This window comes from Lampetra planeri, chromosome 1 (genome assembly GCF_965212315.1).
Source record: "Lampetra planeri chromosome 1, kcLamPlan1.2.h2, whole genome shotgun sequence".
NCBI classification, from domain to species: Eukaryota; Metazoa; Chordata; class Hyperoartia; order Petromyzontiformes; family Petromyzontidae; genus Lampetra; species Lampetra planeri.
The window spans coordinates 19997801-20017887 of NC_136107.1; the positions used below are offsets into that span (position 1 = coordinate 19997801).

At 47.6% G+C, this 20087-nt stretch overlaps 1 protein-coding gene across 3 annotated transcripts in view; it reads right to left on the minus strand.

Annotated features, from left to right (window-relative positions):
* The window catches only part of LOC144719901 (RUN domain-containing protein 3B-like), a 97375-nt gene that overhangs the window by 53773 nt on the left and 23515 nt on the right, over positions 1-20087 (minus strand). For all 3 annotated transcript variants that reach the window (XM_078596218.1, XM_078596236.1, XM_078596227.1), the window contains exons 3-4: positions 9175-9308; positions 2756-2841 (exon numbers count right to left, since the gene is read on the minus strand). In XM_078596218.1, coding sequence (XP_078452344.1) covers positions 2756-2841; positions 9175-9308 — 220 coding nt within the window. The remainder of the gene's footprint in view (positions 1-2755; positions 2842-9174; positions 9309-20087) is intronic.

The following is a 20087-nucleotide window of genomic DNA, read 5'->3' on the forward strand; positions in this document are numbered from 1 at the left end:
CCTTCTACGTGACTTTACCGAAAGAACCAAGAATATCACACATCATGTTTTCTGCGATGTCATCCCATTTTCTGACTCGGAAGGTAAAATTTGTTAAATTACAACCGCTAATTACCGCACTTCCAGGATCACACTTACACACGTTGGAAAGCTGTACAGAGGTCGTGCATTCACACGAGACATATTTTTTCCCAGTTTTAAATTGCGCCATGTTTATACGCGTACATTATTCATGTTTAATTCAGGATTTGTCTGAAGTCTGTGGCTTAGTTAGGACACATCACAGGGAACCCCCCCCCCCCCCCCCCACTTAGCGGGGAGGTCATCGACCGAACATCTCCGAGGAGGCAGATTGTAGTGATTCATTACAAGCAGCTGCTCAGTTTCCTTTGCACAGCTACAGCACACGCAGGAGGTCAGGGCGCGCATGTACTGCGGCTTCCTCCTAGAAGCTCTCACCTGCGTGGTAAGTACCACCACTGCAAACAATAATAATGCGTTGAATTGATATAGCATCTGAGCACCAGGGGAAAGTACGTATACATGTTTAAAACAAAATAAAATAAGCATTTACACCATTGGAACCTCATTTGCCAGTAAAACATATGATAATTGGTTTTTTACCCTTCTATCTGGCAACAAAACTGACACCTTTTTTTACAAGGAGTCATGTTTGCATAGACCACAATACCTGCAGTCATAATGCAAACAAAAAACACAACTCTGATAATGTATGCACTGTCCTTGAAGTTGATTGGTCCACACCCGAGACAGCTTTCCTTAGAGCCTAGTCTCACATGGGTTGGACCAGATGACGCCAGAAGGCGCACAACTCAAAGCTCTCATACTCTGATGGTGCATTGTCTTTTTGTTTGCATTATGACTGCAGGTATTGTGGTCTATGCAAACATGACTCCTTGTAAAAAAAGGTGTCAGTTTTGTTGCCAGATAGAAGGGTAAAAAAACAATTATCAAAAGAAAATAAATTAGCAAAACAAAATGACAAGTTGAGCAGATTGAGCACAACAAGTTGCGCACGGCCGTCTCAACATTGTGAACCGAACTGTCGCATGCTTTCGGATAGTCAACAATTCTTGTGATGACGGCCAGATGTTAACTACCTCGCCTGGTATACAGGAGGTCGTGGGTTCGGTACCGACCCTGACGGCTGTATATTTGGAATTTGCATGTCTCTCTCTCTCCCCGTAGTTGAATGGAATTTTCTCCAGGTCTTCCAGTTTTTCCCTCCACATTTAGAAACAACGTGCGTTTAGAGGATTTGGGCTGCTATAAATTTACACGCGATGAGCCACTTTGTTGAGCTATCATTTGTGGCCAGGTCACTTCTGCAAAAAGAGCTATATACAGTAGCTCAGTGCGCCTTACCTGGTGATGTCAAAAAGTTTAAATAGTTTAGAGTTTAGAACAAGGTGCAGATTAGAACATCCTCCTGAATTGTTTGAGGTGGACGCTGTGCCGACTCTCTTTGTGATCACCGTACCGACGTACCCATGTGCTGGTGATACGTTCGGATGGCTTCAATGTAAGCATTCCACTGTCACGCACAATTATTTTTGAACGCCGCCTCATAACGCGTTTTTTTTTAAAGCCGAGGATCAAGCGAACACCGTGGAAATGGTTGTGGGGAAAATCCAACTGCTTTTAAATAAATTTAATGTGCACGCCTCGCTGGGCTGGACGTCCCTCCTCACTTTTCTCTTCGCCAGTCGAAGTTTTATCCCCAAAGCACTCCGCCTCCCCCCATTCCTCATGGACGTGACCGCACAAGTCTGGAGCACCGGTAAGTTCACGAGGACGTCCAACATTCAATGAACACCCGCATTTCATAAAAAAGATTTATACTTAAATTCGATGAAACCCTTCATTGGCGAGATGTTAACTACCTTGCCGAGTATGGAAGGAGGTCGAGGGTTGGATCCCAACCCTTACGCTTGCATGTCTCTCTCCCCATGGTTACGTGGATTGTTCTCCAGATCCTCCGGGTTTTCCCTCCACATTTAAAATCATGTGTTTAGAGTATTTAGCTGCTATAAGTTTAAACATGATAAGCCACTCTGTTGAGCTATCATTTTTGCCCAGGTTGCTTCTGAAAAATAGCTATATAGCACAATGGGCCTTACCTGGTAAAATAAAAATAGTTTAGTTTAAATAGTTTTTAGTTTATTTAGGGTGCTGACATAGCTGAGCAGTAGCGTGTTTCCCACTTTGTTTGCAGAGGTTTGAACCCATCAGGCAGCCCTGGTTAATTAGATTCGCTTTCGAGTCTTTGTCCATTGGTGAAATTCCGCACAATGCAAGCTGTTTATTATTATTATTACTATTTATACGATGGGTGTATGAGTCAACATTTATATCAGCTGCTTCACAGCGGAGCTTCAAAAGATGTGGTGACATTAAACGAAAAAGCGATGACCAAGGGTGCTGGCATCACCGTCCAAAATTTGCCATATTTCAAAACGACTCATAAATTACCCAATTGGATAAAGCCCCACAGCAATATCGCTCCCTGTTTTGAAACCACCGCGGGCGATAATAGTCTCTCAAACACTGCACTTTCGGGATAGCCTTGCCTCGCTAGAATAAATTGCCAGAATACCAAATGAACTAATGATTTGATATCCAAACCGACAGGTGTGACCCCACACCAGGAGGTCATACCTCCTGTTGTGGGGTCACCGGGAGGAAGGGCTGTATTTAATGAGCGTGTGTGTGTGTGTGGAGAGAGTGGGTGTACCGCGTGGTCTTGACGTCGCGCAGGGCGGAGGAGATGTACTCGCCCAGGCGCTTTTCCATCAGGGTCATCCGGATCCAGGCTCGACCCTGGGTGAAGTGTGGTCAAACAATTCCCGTGACTTACGTGACCTAGGGAGGCTTCGTCCAGCAGTGGTTTGAATAACTAAACTTTTTTTTTTACCAGATAAGGTCCACTGAGCTATATAGTTACTTTTCAGAAGCGACCTGGCCACAGGTGATAGCTCAACGAAGTGGCTTATCACGTGGAAATTTATAGCAGCCAAATACTCTAAACGTTTCTAAATGTCTCCAGATCAATCCATAGCCAGCCATATTTCTAAATGTGGAGGGAAAAACTTGAGGACCTGGAGACAATTCGGACATAATTTACCATTTGGGCTCGTCCTTCCTTGTGTAGTAGTATTCAGGAGGCTTGACGACGGGATCGGAGGCACACTTATTTATTGACACCAACTTGTGTACACACAGTACTTAAGGGGTTAACGTCCCCTTTACTCAACTAACAGGGAGACACGACATCTAACCCCGCTAACCTAAGCCCGAGTCCTCCACTACGGAGCTAAGGGAGGCTACCTATCCCAGCCCTGGTCAAGCTGGGATCCCGGCACCCTGAGTCTGGGCTCTCGGGGCCACGCCACCGGCTTGCCCTGGTCGGCCCTGACAAGGACAGCGAGCCAGGGGAGCTCCGGGGCCTATGCTAGCTGGTCTTTGGTCTTCGCTGGTTAAAGCTGATACTCCGACCTCGAGCACTCCGGCTCACCACCTTTAATAGTACTCGGCCCCCGGGAGGGGCCCGTGGGGGATGCAGGTGCGGACGTCGGTGTGAGCACCTCCTCTGTGTACGGCCCTAACCACGCCCCTTGTGTTTGTTCGCCATCCGCGCCCATACACAATTACACCTCTACACTTGTGTTGAAAGATGGGACAGTAAACTTCCAGGTCGATTTGTGTAGGAGAGTAGTAGTTTTGTCATGAAGGAGTTTATCTAGTGTCCGCCTGAGTTTATGTATTTCTGATATTACTTCATTCGAGTAAGAGGTCATTAGTTTCTTATGTGCCCCTCCTATTCAAGCTGCAGTATAGAGGTGTTTCTACTCCTTGCTTTATAAAGCACCTAGTGTAATAAATTTGCCTCTGATGACTGCCTTTAAGGCGTCCCATAAAGTACCTGTGTCAGCTCTATTTTGGTTGAGGAGTTCCGATCCCAGTAGTCTCTAATGTCGTCTGAAATCTGCATCACTGTCTTTTTGTCTTGCGTTGCATTGAGGGACCATGTTCTGGGAACAACGGAGGGTAATGTGAGAATGGTTAAATAGTTAAAATTTTAAGATTTTGGGCTCTGTTATTTGCAGGAGCAGTTTTCTGGTTATCAGAAATAAGTAAATTCTGGATAGCGATTTGTGGGCTCGGGATATGTGCATGTAGTTCTTTTCAAGGGTGTGTGTTGTACGCCAAGAGTCTATGAGAGAGAGAGTCGTGACATCATAGCTAAGGAGGGCTTCTCTTTTGCTGTCCTTTTTCTCTTGAGGTGGAGAAGGAGTTTTGTCTATTCGGTGGTTGCAAGTCAGGTTCCGGTCCCCCTCTATTATGACATCATCATGAGAGTTTGAATGTAGGTGCTTTGTGACCATTTTTATGGTGGATGTGTAGTGACTGGGAATGCCACTGTGTGGTGCCGGGCTTGTGAGGCCACGGCGGGATGTCTACTGTTGTGTGTACACTCCGGACACGGGGTGTAGTACCAGCCCTAGTGGTGGCTTGGGTGAGTGCTGGTTAAGCACGATGGCCACGCACAGTATGCAGTGCGGGCTCCCGTTGAGAGAGCGAGAGAGTGTCAGCCAGCTAGGGTTACGTTGGGGGCATGATACTCTGGCTGACCTGGGGACATGTTACTGGATGATACTGGAGGGGGGCCACCTGTGGAGAGGGCCAATAGGTGGTCACGTGGTCCGGGAAGAACTCTCGAGAGACTTTGGGCAAGGGGGCGAGAGAAATCGAGAAAGTGGACGGGGCGAGAGGCGGAGCCAGCCCCAGCCCGGCCCGACATAAGGGGGGCCTTGTGAGGGGCTCGGGGTTCTTACTGTTGGAGAGGCAGGAGATCCACGTCAAGCTTGAAGAAGCCTCCAGCCACGCGGACCGAGATCCAACTTGTGGTCCGGACCAGGAAAGTGGAAACGTGTCTAGTTCCGCCGTAGCGTGCTTAGTTGGGTGGTCACCACCCGAGAGTGTGTTGTGTCAATAGCCTGGAGTATGTTGTGCATATAGTTTAATAAAACGTGTTGCTCCCAACACAACGTCTGCGACTCAGTTGGACTCACTACAGATGTGTTCGCTGGAGGTGGGTAATAGACGTTGCAGAATGTCTAAAGGGTATCTTATATTTTGCCATTGCTCTATTATGTATCTAACTGCCGGGTCTGCTATTTGTTCGGAGGGCATGAATGGCATTTTTTTGTGGATCAATATTACAACACCTCTACTTTGAGATATTGTAGTTTAACTGAGTAAGTTAAAGTTAAGTTGCTTTCTTTTAGAAAAGCAATTTCAGTCTTTAGTTTGTTTAAGTGTCCAGTGTTCTCTCTCTTGATTGGATGATTGAATCCATATTTAAGGAAGTAAATTATAAATAGGCTGGGGCAAGGATAGGAAGGTTCTCACCCCCGGGCATTATGGAGGTTGAAAGGGGGTAGTCGGAGGGCAATAGGCTAGGGAAGGAGATGGGGAAGGGAGGGTGCGCCAAACACTGGCGCTGCCAACCAAAACTATTCTTGCTTCCAGCATAGCATGTTGGAACTCCTAATTCTCACCCCTAATAGTTGGGGGTGCTCTTGAGCTATTTATTAGATCTGAATGCTATTCTTATTTCCTTAGTGGGGCGGTGTTCCCTTCTCCAACTTTCCAGTTTTAATTTCTGCTTGATTATGGTCTACTGTCTAGGACCTACTAATTACAAAAAAACCCTATATTATGGATAACTACAAAGTATTCAACTGACACAATCTGCAAAGCAACTTTAATAATTAAATGGCACCAGTTGTTACATTTGTGACTTTGAGAAAGGTAAGGATGTCCATTACTAACTGCTGAGTAGGCAGAGGAGCAGAACCTGTGTTTTATAAAAAAAAAGATAATGGCATCCATCACTAATATATTATTTTAATGTTGTTTTTGTGTCCTAACCATCTCGCCAGACAAGTGGAATAAAATAAATTATCAACAGAAAGAAATCGAACCAGAGCGTATTTGAGAGCAATATGTAATCACGGCTGTATAGCTGCGCAAGACGGTGATGCATGGTATATTCAACATTGAGGTTTTTCTCGTGCAGTGGATTTAGAATGATGACGATGATAATTACGATGACAAAAATGATGATGATGACTGCGATGATGATGATGACCGAGAATGATAACAATTATGCCAATGCTTTTGTTGATGACAAAAATGATGATTAAATCATTATGGTAAAATCGTCTACTCTAATAAAGGTAAGGAGGAGCACCAGAATTGTTGCCTTTTGTAAGGCGTGAAATTGCAGGCAGTGGCAGAGTTAGAGCTCGGAAACGCTATCAGCTCGAGGACTGACAGAACTAGATTAGGTTATTAACGTGTGCAGGTGCCCCTACCGTGTCAACCAAGAGCAATTCCAGCATTTCATTAGGGAATGAAGATCAAAGAAGATCGTTCGGCTACCACGCACAGCATAGGCACTCGCAGAGTGTGGCATTTATCCTGAACAAAAGCTCACACTGCCTCACGCAGAGAATACCGTCACTTATTCGAAAAATGAAAAGAATGGGTTGGCATGGCAACTAATTCTGCCAAAGAAATAAAACATGGGTGGAGTTAGATCCCTATGCGTTGAGCTTGGAAAGGAAAATTAAGTTACGTGAAATAACCTAGATGAGTTGGCTACGTAACAGTTTGTCAAGATGCAAGCTGCATTTAATAATAATAATTTCGTTTTATATGGCATAAGTCATGCTGATAGCATCCAACAACGCTGTCCATATCAAGAGTAATTCTAAAGCACTGTTGCAATGTATCAGACTGCTCTGCCTTTATGTGATGTGAGCTATGCATCAATTGGCAGGCGTGTGCAGAGTAACAACTCACTTTGTATTTGAACACCGTAGACAGGCAAAGATAAACCATGTGGTTTAATGACGAAACCCTGGCCTAATATTGCATTTGCACCGTAGTTGAAATGTGTTCTGGCTGCTCTATAAGTAAATTCATGCCTTCAAATATTATGCTGCTGGCTTTGGGCACCGGTCCACAGCACAAACTGCCAATTAGGACGCTATATTCTTGGATTCTTTCGGTAAAGTCACATAGAAGGGAAATAATAAAATAATAAAAATATAAAACAATAAAATTCTCACGACGTTTCGACTGCAACACAAGCAATCATCATCAGGTGTGAAATCCACAGCAAGAAAATTAGATTTTTTTTGTGTTGCAGTTGAAACGTCGTGAGAATTTTATTATTTCTATTTTTATTATTTTATTATTTCCCGTCTACATGACTTTACCGAAAGAACCAAGAATATGAATCCCTGCAGTTACGGAAGCTTTAAATCAAAATTAGGACGCTGTTAACAATGCTGTCCAGACTCGCCTCCGAAAATATCGCTCTAACCTAACATTATAATTGTGTAAGTTTTAATACGGTTACATTTTTATTTAATGGCATTTGGAAAATAAAATACAGGAAATTGGGCTAATTTGTAAGTAAATTAGACTAATTATATATCTATGTAATCATAGTTGCAAAATAATTGCTTGTGTTTAAGGTTACTTTGTAGAATATTTTTTATTTGACGGTGTGTGCGCGCGAGTGTGTGAGTGCAAATTTTCCTCACAATAATAAATAACCGTTCAAGATATTTTCTCCGCTTTTTGTACAACAGTGAGCCAAGTACTCCTATTGCGTGGAGACTCAACATTTCAAATAGATAAGAGAATATCGAGTCGCAGTGGAGGTGGGAGTGGCGGGAAATCTCCTTTAATGGGCAAAGATGTTTTGTCGTTGTTGCAATTATCATCTATTTCTGTGGGTCTACGCAGATTACCGAAAATTGCCGTGTCCAAGTTGAAGGGCATGCATGCGGTTGGGAGCCGCGGTTGGGAGCCACCGTTTCTCCGAATTTTGAGGATGTATTGAGTGTGTGACCACACGGCTCCTGCCATCATCCCCCTGCACATCCGTATCGCCACCAAAGGTCTCATGCGGGCTTCTTGACATATCTTTCTTTTAATGTCATGAAGAAAAAAACAAATAAATTGGCTTGCGCCGCTATGTTTATCGTAATTGAACAATAATCTTTTGCAATTACGTGCAGTTCACATTCCTGCGATAACACTGGTCAACACACTTTTTCTGGCATAAGGTATTCCAACGGTGTTAAGGTAATTTTGGGGTGCTGATTCCAAATCTGGCATCAGTTTTTGTCTATCACATCAGGTTTTTGAGATATCAAATATTGCATTTTCAATAAAAACTGCAGAAGAAAAATATTAAATAAATGTGGATATCTACATAAAATGATATTATAAACACACTATCCTAAATATACAGCACCATATTTTAACACTAAAGCAGTCACTGACTCGCAACAACTTGAAATCATAAGTGACAGAGTTAATTTAGGGTAAAATCAATTAAAATGGGGTATGCCGATAGCATAAAAATTAGACGTGATAGAGCAAATCTGAGATCAGTTTGGAATCAGCACCCTGAAATTAGTCTAAAACAGCTGCAAAAGTCCAGGCCAGAATTTTTATTTTTTATTTTTGTTGACCAGTGTAATCTATCCGCATGCTACACCTGCGAACAGGGCCTCATTAAATACAATATTATTAAGGCTTCGTATTCTTTCTCAAGCAGAGCTAAGCAGGTAACGCGTGAAAAACGAATCCCTGCATTTTGAAGATAATTGTATCCGCAATCAATGCACCTGCATCTATACCCATCATCGCACGTCTATATCACGATTTCTCTTAGCTTGACGATGCTATGTCACTCTTCAAGATCATGCACTTCTTTTTTCCTAAACTTTACCATCATACACGGGCCCCCTTTTCATGGTTACCGTATTGTATTGTCCAGCTTGCCAATGAAAACCAAATACACGTAAGTCTATACCCCATCATCTCGCTCGCAAGGTGTCCAGGGACACTTGTCAAGTTTTTTTTATATATTTATTTTATTATTTCCCTTTGTACGTGACTTTACCGAAAGAACCAATAATATTGTCAAGTTTGGTTAACTTTACCTCTTTTAGACCAGATGAGAACGCAAGAGATCAGAATGCAGTCGTCTCATTCATTTGCAACAGTGGCCTGTGTGAAGGCATGCGGGTAGGGTGGCGGGGGGGCGGTGCTCAGAGGTCCCACCTTGGCCCTGCCGCCGCCCACGTGCTCCATGCTCTCCACGCTCGCCAGGCAGTTGTGTGGCACCTTCTGGCACGCGGTGCGCACATAATCCCAGAAGCAGCGCGGCATCTCGTAGCCGAACCAGCTCAGCTGCCCTGCAATGAGAGCCCGGACCCCGCACGCTCAGCCGTCGAACCACGGAACTCGGCAGAGAGAGAGAGCCGGGGGTGTGGGGGGGGATTCCCACAAATGCCACGCGAACCACAAAAGCAAAAATCATGGCGTAAGAGCGTGTGCTACACGGCACATCTTGCTACGGCAGCGAGATGTGAAACTACCTCGCCTGCGATGAGATATTAGTGGAAGACACCTTACAAATACATGTGTAGTATAGCTCTCAGAGACGGCGGCTTGTCTTCTGTATATTTGTTAAAAATAGAGTCTAATGACAACTCAACACGTAACCGCGAGTGAATCTGTACACTTGGCTAGTGACGCAACTCTATTCTGAGACAACATCGCTTCTAGTCTCAGGACAACTCGCAGACGATGGAGACGACCCGATCCAAGTAGGCGACGATCGCAGTTCTCACAACCAAGCAGCCCCAAGCCTCCGCTCGCGCTGGCTCTTATCCTCGCCCGGTCCGGCAACGCCACTTATTCCCGAATTCTCATCACCGCACCTGGCCCTGCCGATCACCGCCCTTATTACACTTTCCACACCATTGGAGCCCGTGCTCCCCCTCACGTGACCCTGTCAATGCTTGTCTCATTCATTATCATTACCTCGTCCATTAATAACCATGGTCCCAGGGAACCAGACTGTCCCGCTATCACTCCGCACTGTCTTTACACAAGTAGATTATATTGGTAGGAACCTCCTGGTTACACCAGCCCACAGGGATTATTGTGTCCGTCCATCGTGCAGGAAGGGGCTGGGTGGGGAGGGGCCGGGTGGGGAGGGTGGGGAGGGGCTGGGTGGGGAGGGTGTGGCTGGGTGGGGGGTGGGAGGGGTGGGGCTGGGTGGGGAGGGGCTGGTCACCCCGTGATGCCCTTATAAAACTCAACGTTTAACCTACTCACGCCGGCTTGTGCCCGCCCTCACAGTCGGGCATATTTGCGGAATACACCACGCTGCCGTTGACCCTGGCCATTGAACGAGCAACACAACGTTCCTACCAGCTCCCTCCACAGGAATGTGTTATACAGGAGATGGTGGGTTAGATCTGGACACTGACGCCTGCTGTAAATTTAGAGTCTGTGTGTCTCTCTCCCCGTGGTCGCGTGGTTTTTTTTCCGGGTCCTCTGGTTTGTCCCTCCACATTTAGAATCAACGTGCGTTTTGGGTATTTTGCTGCTATAAATTTCCACGTGATAAGCCACTTCGTTGAGCTATAATTTGTGACCAGGTCGCTTCTGAAAAATAGCTACATAGCTCAGTGGGTCTTACCTGGTAAAATAATTTTTATTTTTATTTTACATCATATTTGTACACGATTACAGCATAACGTCGCTGATCCAATTCACTGAGGACTGAGGTATCGGTGGATACGTGAAACGGTCGGATTTGTGGACATCTATAGAAGACGACAGCCACACCATAGCGCAGAAATACGACACTGGGTGTGGGCGATCGATCGGTCAGGGTGGATATGTGGCAGGCGGATATTTTGTGATGAAGGTATGTACCTATTTTGTGATGTGGGAATCTTCCAGCATTGCATATTAAACCCCTCTGTTACACGATTGTAAATTAGAGTGGGGACACGTAAAAGGTGCAGCCCCTGCAATTTCTTGATCACGCCACTGCTGTCGCAAGGGCCTCCCTGTCAGAGGGAGCTCTGGAGATCCCCTCCAGAGGGCCTTTGTTCCTGCTCTTCACAATGGGCAGTCACCTTGGGAGTGGTGCTGTTACCCACATTTAACCCACCACACGCGACTTTCCAAATCGACTAACTGTGGTGGTACCCATTTATACTGCTGGGGGGGACAAAGGTAGGGAGTTCACAAACCTGGCCATTGTTTCAACTGTCGTGCTGGGATATTGATCTGGAGAGCTATGGATTCATCTGGAGACATTTAGAAACGTTTAGAGTATTTGGCTGCTATAAATTTCCACGCGATAATCCACTTTGTTGAGCAATCATTTGTGGCCAGGTCGCTTTGGAAATAAGAGCTACAACACTCAGTGGCTCTTACCTGGTAAAAAGAATAAAAGGAAGCATAGTTGAGTCCAGTGTGCCAACGATTATACCACAGCAACGAGTGTAATGACTCTTACAGTTTTATGCACGTTAATTAATTCAATGAGACCTGCACAGTTCATTATAAACACTAAACAGCGAGTGCAGTATGCACGTTACATTTGTCAGCAGATTTGTGAATGCCGACCAACGCTCGCTGAAGTGCAGGCGGCAATCAGGAAAAACCGAAATCATTTTCATTTGACACCAACCACGAATAGAGCAAGTCTACACCATCATCTTACTTCACAGTTTGGGCACACGTTCAACAAAGAGTAACCGTAATTTACAAAAAGAAAAGATTGTTGACGCAGGGTCACAAACGTTATCAGGGATAGCGATGGAATTGGTTGAAGACAAATGTTGAGGCTATTTACCCAGGATATAGGTGCGTTGCCAATTTTTTAGGCAAAAGAGAAAAATGCAAACGGTCCTGATGATGGCTTTGAACCGTTCAGCTAGCAAGAGTTGATGCACGGTGATTCCATGCATGCACTGCTTGACTTGATAATATGTTCAGTTTCCGATTGGTCACTCACTACGTTATTCTTCAATGTTGAGAGGGAGGGGGGAGAGGGCTCTTCTGAATAAAATCTATTTTATTTTACACGGGAAATGAGAACGGGAAAACCGGCATATCAGCGTTTTTTGACTATTTTTAAACTCCACTATATTCTCTACCCGAGGCAACTACCAATGTTACCTCCTTCTAATACGATGACACCACCACTGTCTTAGAGATCCAAGGAAACATAAAAAGCTACTAATTCTCACATTTCACATTCATTATCAGCCATGATCAATCCACTGTTGAATGAAAGCCTCCTCAATCCACCATATTTCACCGTCCTGCGATGTAACAATCCATCTAGCGTTTCCACAGAAGCCTATTTCATTGCTCCATTTCACGATGAACGTACTATTCGGTGTATTTCCTCCTTTAAACTGCTACTCATTAATTAGTCCCACCGACCATCATCCCTTCTGGGTGACCTGCCCAAGCTCACTTACTTTTCTTAACAGTCATTGTAATGTCTATAACAGTCATTGTGATATCACCAACTTTCACGTGTTCTCAAAGGCACGTGGTTTCCTTTCTGTCTCTCAAGTGCAATTCCAAGGATGCACATCTTTTTTTCGCTTCTTTTGCACAATTTCAACTTTTGTCTCATTTTATGTAGATTTTTTTCACATCTCTCTTTCATGTCACAGTAGGTGAAATAATCTCAACGTTAGTTTGGTCAGAATGAATGCACATCTGGCAAAACCAAAGCTCTGCGAAATGACTCGTGCCTCGCACACTTTCGTGCCAAAATCAGTGGCGACTGGAGAAAAGCAAAGGGGTGAGCAAGGGGAGCATGCGTGAGGGTTGCTGGAAGGTAGAAGAAGAACCTTGGAAGGGTTCAACAAGAGCCGAGATGGACGAGAGTAAGCCACTTCGGGAAAAATGAGGCTGATGAGTTCTAACACTGTCACTGGTTTTGCTTGTGCATTACACACGGGATGTTTAACCCGTAGGCTTTCGCGACCATTATTATCTATAAGAGGGTTTTTTGAGTTAGGTGACTAAAACTAAAATGTGTCGTTCAACCCAAATCAATTTCTAAGGTTTGTCACGTAAACAATTTGCATCTTTTGTTTACATGGCAACCCTTACTAATTGGCTGTGTCGGGTGGTGGCGGGTTTAACGACACATTTATATTTTCGCGATCTAACCCAAAACAACCTTTATTATGGATACAAGTGTAATGCGGGCGTAAGCGACCTTCCGGATGTGACGTCACGGGGGGTGGAGTCATGTGACGTGGGTGGAAGGTTCGGGTCCTTAAGCGGGTAAACCGGAAGGGGAAGTCAGTCGGGGTGTGAGCGGAAAAGAGTGAGGCCACGCGGGCGAGTGAGAAGAGGGGGGGGGGCACCGACGGCCATCGGGAGCCAACCCCGAAGACAAGAGGAAGCTGCGGAGTGGTGTGCAGCTGCAGAGGAGACAGCCAGAAGGGCTGCGTGTTAGAGGCAGCGGTGTGGCTGCCAGGAGGAGCTGCGGAGAGAGAGAGAGACAGCACGAGGCTGTCAGAGCTGCGGAGGGAGAGAGAGGAGACAGCACGAGGCTGTCAGAGCTGTGGAGAGAGAGGAGTTGCAGCGAGTACAGCCAAGGGGGGATGTCATTTTCCATCTGTTGGGCATCCCGCCGGGGGCTGTGCGTCCGGTTTATGGGTCGTGCGTCGCTGCGAACGGGGGTAGCATGGGTATCGTGGGTCAGGTGGATGCTAAGATATCTATTGGGGATGTGTCGGCCTCGGGTGTTGTGTTGATATCGAGATCTTTGGCGGTTCCTTGTTTGTTAGGCACCGATTTTTTGGCTAAGATGCCCATTTTGATCAAAATCAATGAGAATTGTATTGAACTGCCGGGGGGCCGTCAAATCTCGTTTCTGCCGTCGCCCTGGGGGCGACCTGCTTCGGCCGTACAAGTGCAGGCGCTGTCCGTCGCATCTGTGGACATCCCACCTGGTACACAGATGCTTATACCCTTGCGGTATCGGAAGCCCCTGCCTGATCGGCTAGGAGCAGTAGGGGTCTTGTTGTCACCGTCCGCCACGATAACAACCGGGTTGGCGTTAGTGGGGGCACAGACCATCGTCCGGCCGGATCAATTACCGTTTTTACAGGTGCTTAATGCGGGGGGAGAAAACGTCCGTGTCCCGGCCGGTACGGTTGTGGCACATGCCACTACGGCGTTTGCGACCCATGATTGTCAACATAGCCGGGGAGTTGTTGCTGGGGTTTCCGAGCCAAGGAGTTCGGATGATCGTTGGGTTGCTCATTTATGTGACGGAAATTCTTCCCTGTCCATGGAGCAACGTGGTGCGCTGCGTAAATTGTTGTTGACATATTCCGATGTGTTCAGCTCCGATGATTTGGATTTGGGCCGCACTTCGTTGCTTTACCATCACATTGAGACGGGCGATGCTGCCCCTATTCGATTAAATTCGCATCGGATGAGTCCTGCGGAGCGAGAACACGTACGGGGGGCAGTGGAAGACATGTTGGCTGCGGACATTATATCGCCATCTAACAGCCCATGGGGCGCTCCAGTCGTCTTGGTTAAGAAGAAGGATGGCAAATTGCGATTTTGTGTTGATTTCCGCAAATTGAATAAGATATCGGTGGCAGATGCGTACCCCCTGCCGCGTATGGATGACTCCCTCGACGCATTGTCGGGGGCTAAGTTCTTTTCCACACTGGACCTCTCTTCGGGATTTTGGCAGCTTCCCCTTGACGAGTCCTCACGGGAGAAAACCGCATTCCGTACGCCGCAGGGGTTATTTCAATTCAACTGTCTCCCGATGGGATTGAATGCGGCCCCTGCTACATTTCAAAGATTGATGGAGCTCGTTTTGACGGGGTTGCAGTGGGAGACGTGTCTTATATATTTGGACGATATTATTGTCTTCAGCCGCACATTTGATGAACATTTGACGCGGCTGGAGACAGTGTTCACGAGGATGCGTTCTGCCAAATTGAAATTCAAACCAAAGAAATGTCACCTACTGCAACGGTCCGTCCGCTATTTGGGGCACATTGTGAGTGCTGAGGGAGTGTCCACGGATCCGGAAAAGATGGCGTGCGTCCGGGATTGGCCGACTCCGGCCACCGTGGGGGATGTTCGGCGGTTTTTGGGATTTGCCTCGTATTACCGAAGATTTGTGCCGGGTTTTGCGACGATTGCGAGGCCCTTGCATCTCCTTACGGGTAAAGGACGGAAGTTTGTTTGGGGACAGCCGGAGGAGGCGGCCTTTCAGAGTCTGCGTGATCTATTGGCCACGGCCCCAACATTGGATTATCCCGATTTCGATCACCCATTCATTCTTGATACGGACGCGAGTGACACAGGTATTGGGGCGGTGTTATCACAGTCTAAAGGGGGTGTAGAGCGTGTCGTGGCGTATGGTAGCCGAGTCTTGTCTCCTGCGGAAACCCGCTACTGTGTCACTCGCAGAGAACTATTGGCGGTTGTTTTTTTCCTACGGCAATTTCGACCATACCTCTACGGTCGTTCTTTTATTGTGCGTACGGATCATGCGGCCTTGCAATATGCCCTTAAAATTGACCAGCCATCCGGACAGTTGGCACGTTGGTTGGACACGCTACAAGAATTTTCCTTCCAAATTCAACATCGGAAGGGAGTGCGCCATGCGAACGCTGACGCACTTTCCAGATTACCGCGGCGCGCCCCTTGTAAATGTGAGTCGGGGACGCATAGGTGTTCGCCGATTCCAAACCCCCCTCAGCCGCTTACGTTGGCCGTCGAGAAGTCGGACACTCCGATGGAACCGGGACCGGCTGACGGGGTTTTGAATCTGCCGCGGTCTGTCTGGATCCGGGAACAGATGATGGATGAGTCATTGGTGTCCTTGCGGAAGCGGTCTGCTAGGGACAATGGGAGTCCGAGTACGGCTATGGGACCGCAAACCGCTCTCCGAGATGGTCTGCTTATGTGGCGGGAGGGGTTCCAGGAACGTTGGCGCCTGGTGGTACCAACGTCCTTGCGATTCGAGTTGATTAGAACCCTCCATTGTGACACTCTCTTACATTTAGGGGTGCAGAAGACCTTGTTGACGTTGCAACGTCATTATTTTTGGCACGGCATGGCGACAGATGTCGTAGGGCACGTGCGCGCGTGCCCTGCGTGTGCACGACGTAAGCCGCCGAAACATCCTTACGTGCCGCCTCTCCAGTCGATTCAGGTGTCTCGAGTCAATGAATTGGTGGCACTGGACATATTGGGACCTTTTCCACCATCGGCGAGGGGTAATAAATATTTGCTGGTAGGGGTTGAGTACCTCTCCCGTTGGCCGATGGCCTGGCCGTTGCCCGATCAGTCGGCCGCGGCCATTACCGACGCCTTTTTGTTTGGGTATATTATGGATAAGGGGGCGCCTGAGAGACTCCTCACGGACCAGGGCAGGAATTTCTCTTCTAAATTATTGGCGGAAGTGTGCGCGGGCCTTGGGACTAAGAAAGTACGGACATCCCCATACCATCCGCAGACGGATGGTATGGTTGAACGGCTGAACAGGACATTGTCTGCCATGCTTTGCCATACCGTGAGTGAACAACAATCAGATTGGGATCTGCACATCCCCGGGGTGCTTTCGGCGTACAGGATGACGCCTCATGCGGCTACAGGATATTCGCCGTTTTACCTTATGTATGGTCGGGAAAACGTGTCGCCGGTGGATGTGCAATTGGGAACTGGGGTGAAGGGACCTCGTAAACCACTTCCTGAATACATTCAGGACACGGTTCGCCGAGTCACGGAGGCGCGGGAGAATGCCCGCGTGGCTACGGCTAAAGCCCAGGCCCGGAACGAGCGATATGCGCGACGGTCTGAGGGGGAGTGCCCTTGGAAGGTTGGGGACCTAGCCTGGCTTCATTGTCCACAGGTACGTCCGGGGACCTCGCCGAAATTGCACAAACCCTGGCATGGTCCCGTACGCCTCATTGCGGTTCCCAACCCTCAGTCAGCACGCGTCCAGATTGGGTCTCGTCGCTGGGTTGTGCATACGTCGCGCTTGAAACCATATGTTGCTCCCTTACATGATGCGTCATCCCCCAATGTTGCCTTGCCGGGGTCTGTTGCTGCTGACTCTCCCCTGCCTGCGTCCATTGATCTTGCTAGAGCGCCTGTCGTACCTGTTCTAGACAGGCCGGCCGTGACATTGCGGAGGACGCCTGCCAGGTCTGCGGGACCTTCGAGCCCTGCAGCCCTTCCGACCCAGCTGCGGGCACGGTCACAGGACAAGCCCAAGACTAACTCTTTAGGGACGCGGGACGTCGGTGGACTTCCAGCTGCGACAGGGGGATTACCCCCTGTCATTCCTCGACTTTCATCGCGTTCCCGTTCTGCGAGTGGGCCGCCGACCGTCCGGGACGGGCCGGCGACCCGCACACGTTCCAAATCGCTTACGTTTCGTTGATTGTTGCTGTCTTGTTATTTTTTTTCTTACAGTTGTATTTATTGCATGCTTTTTGTACGTTCGTTGATGTTAATTGCGTTGTTGTTGTTGTTCTTGCTGTTACATTGTATGCTTAGTGTCCTTTAGGGGGGGAAGCTCGGTTCGCCGCATTACGATTTGCTATTGGTCAGCCGAGGTCGGCTGGGATTTTTCTACGGGGGAGGGTGGTGTAATGCGGGCGTAAGCGACCTTCCGGATGTGACGTCACGGGGGGTGGAGTCATGTGACGTGGGTGGAAGGTTCGGGTCCTTAAGCGGGTAAACCGGAAGGGGAAGTCAGTCGGGGTGTGAGCGGAAAAGAGTGAGGCCACGCGGGCGAGTGAGAAGAGGGGGGGGGGCACCGACGGCCATCGGGAGCCAACCCCGAAGACAAGAGGAAGCTGCGGAGTGGTGTGCAGCTGCAGAGGAGACAGCCAGAAGGGCTGCGTGTTAGAGGCAGCGGTGTGGCTGCCAGGAGGAGCTGCGGAGAGAGAGAGAGACAGCACGAGGCTGTCAGAGCTGCGGAGGGAGAGAGAGGAGACAGCACGAGGCTGTCAGAGCTGTGGAGAGAGAGGAGTTGCAGCGAGTACAGCCAAGGGGGGCTGTGTGAGAGAAACAGCAGCGGGGCTGCTGTTGGGGATCGGGCCGACATTGGAGTCAGCACCGTGGAGAAGCTACAGAGTAAAGACAGCCGTGTGGGTGTACAGCACGAACCGAATAAAGGACACTGAGCCAGACATCGTGGTCCAGTCGTTTATTACACAAGTATAAAGCCTGAATCTAGACTCATCAACAGTAACGGCAAGGGAGATGCCACACGGTCATGCGAATCCCTCAGAGCTGTCCGTATATCGATGGTATTTGTAAAGTCCGCCCGAAAGGCACACTTTCACTTTGTGTATTTTTTATATTCCTTCAGCAAAGCCCCTTTACTTCCTAGCAGGGACCTTCTTTCTTGTCGTCCCTGGCAGGGCGATATGCAAATGAGGAGCATTATAATTCCAACCACGATCTCTGCAAAGTAATGCATTTATGGGATTTGCTGCATTAAAATTGTGTATGGTTGCATATGCAGCGGATGTGTCCCGACAATGCAAATGCTGCACACGAAAAATCGTAAATCCTTGAACAAAACGCCTGCCAAAGCAGCTGATAACATTCTAATTTAATTAAAAAATGTTCAACAAAATTGCTTTCTTATTTGCACATTATTTAACAATATTATTATTATTATACTCTTTGGTTCTGTCGGTAAAGTCACATAGGTATAACATAAAATTCATCTCATGACTTTATACCTCCGTGACTTTACCGAAAGAACCAAAGAGTATGGATTCCTGCAGTCACGAAAGCTTTAAGTCCAGATGGAACAAAACTCTACTCGCCTATGGTACATTTGACTGAGCAGCTACCAATATAATTTGGAATCTAACATTCTCACCTTCCTCTAAAGAATTTGCTTGATTTGGATGGTAATCATAGTCTTGACGGTGAAGACATTTTAACTAAACGATGCTTTAACAGTGCATTCATTTCCATATTATGTTTTTCTTTCGAAATCAAGATTGTTATTAACCCTCGCACAGCCAAGGAAACAAAAGCGGTTTTCACTGAAACGAATGTAGGGTGACAGTCCTGTTTGCACCCTTGAGCCAGTGATTAAAATGATACATTCCTATCGCAAGGCCTATCCATAGCACAACCGCTGCTGACAACATAGAAAGTAGTACTCAATTTGTTTCCATGATTCCCTCGTTATTCGCGAGGGATACGTTCCGGAGCAGCTCGTGAATAGAACATTTTGCGGATGATGATATTGGCCCACGGAAAACCATCTTTTTAAAATTAATTACCATAAAGAAATACATACATTATACATATCGTCACTTTTTCTATCATTACTTTATCTCGTAACTATATCTCGTCACTTTCTCGCATCACATTAACTTTCATTACTTTATGTCATCACTTTATCTTATTACTTTATCTCTCATCACTTTCATCACTTTATCTCATGACTTTCTCGCATCACGTTCTCTCTCATCACTCCATCTCCTCGATTTCTTTCTCTCTCTCTCTCTCTCTATGCAGTCGTGTAGAGATCCAGATGCGATTCGCAGGTTCGTGAATAACGAGGGACTACTGTACCACAGAAATGAACGACTGAGCCAACCCCTAACCAGAATTTGCGAGCCATGAGGTCTCCCTCCTGTGGCGCTTGGATGTGTAATGCGGGCGTAAGCGACCTTCCGGATGTGACGTCACGGGGGGTGGAGTCATGTGACGTGGGGGGAAGGTTCGGGGCCTTAAGCGGGTAAACCGGAAGGGGAAGGCAGTCGGGGTGTGAGCGGAAAAGAGTGAGGCCACGCGGGCGAGAGTGGAGAGGGGGGGGCGCCGACGGCCATCGGGAGCCAACCCCGAAGATAAGAGGAAGCTGCGGAGTGGTGTGCAGCTGCAGAGAAGACAGCCAGAAGGGCTGCGTGTTAGAGGCAGCGGTGTGGCTGCCAGGAGGAGCTGCGGAGAGAGAGAGAGAGAGGGCTGCATGTTAGAGGCAGCGGTGTGGCTGCCAGGAGGAGCTGCGGAGAGAGAGAGAGACAGCAAGAGGCTGTCAGAGCTGCGGAGGGAGAGGAGTTGCAGCGAGTACAGCCAAAGGGGGCTGTGTGAGAGAAACAGCAGCGGAGCTGCTGTTGTGGATC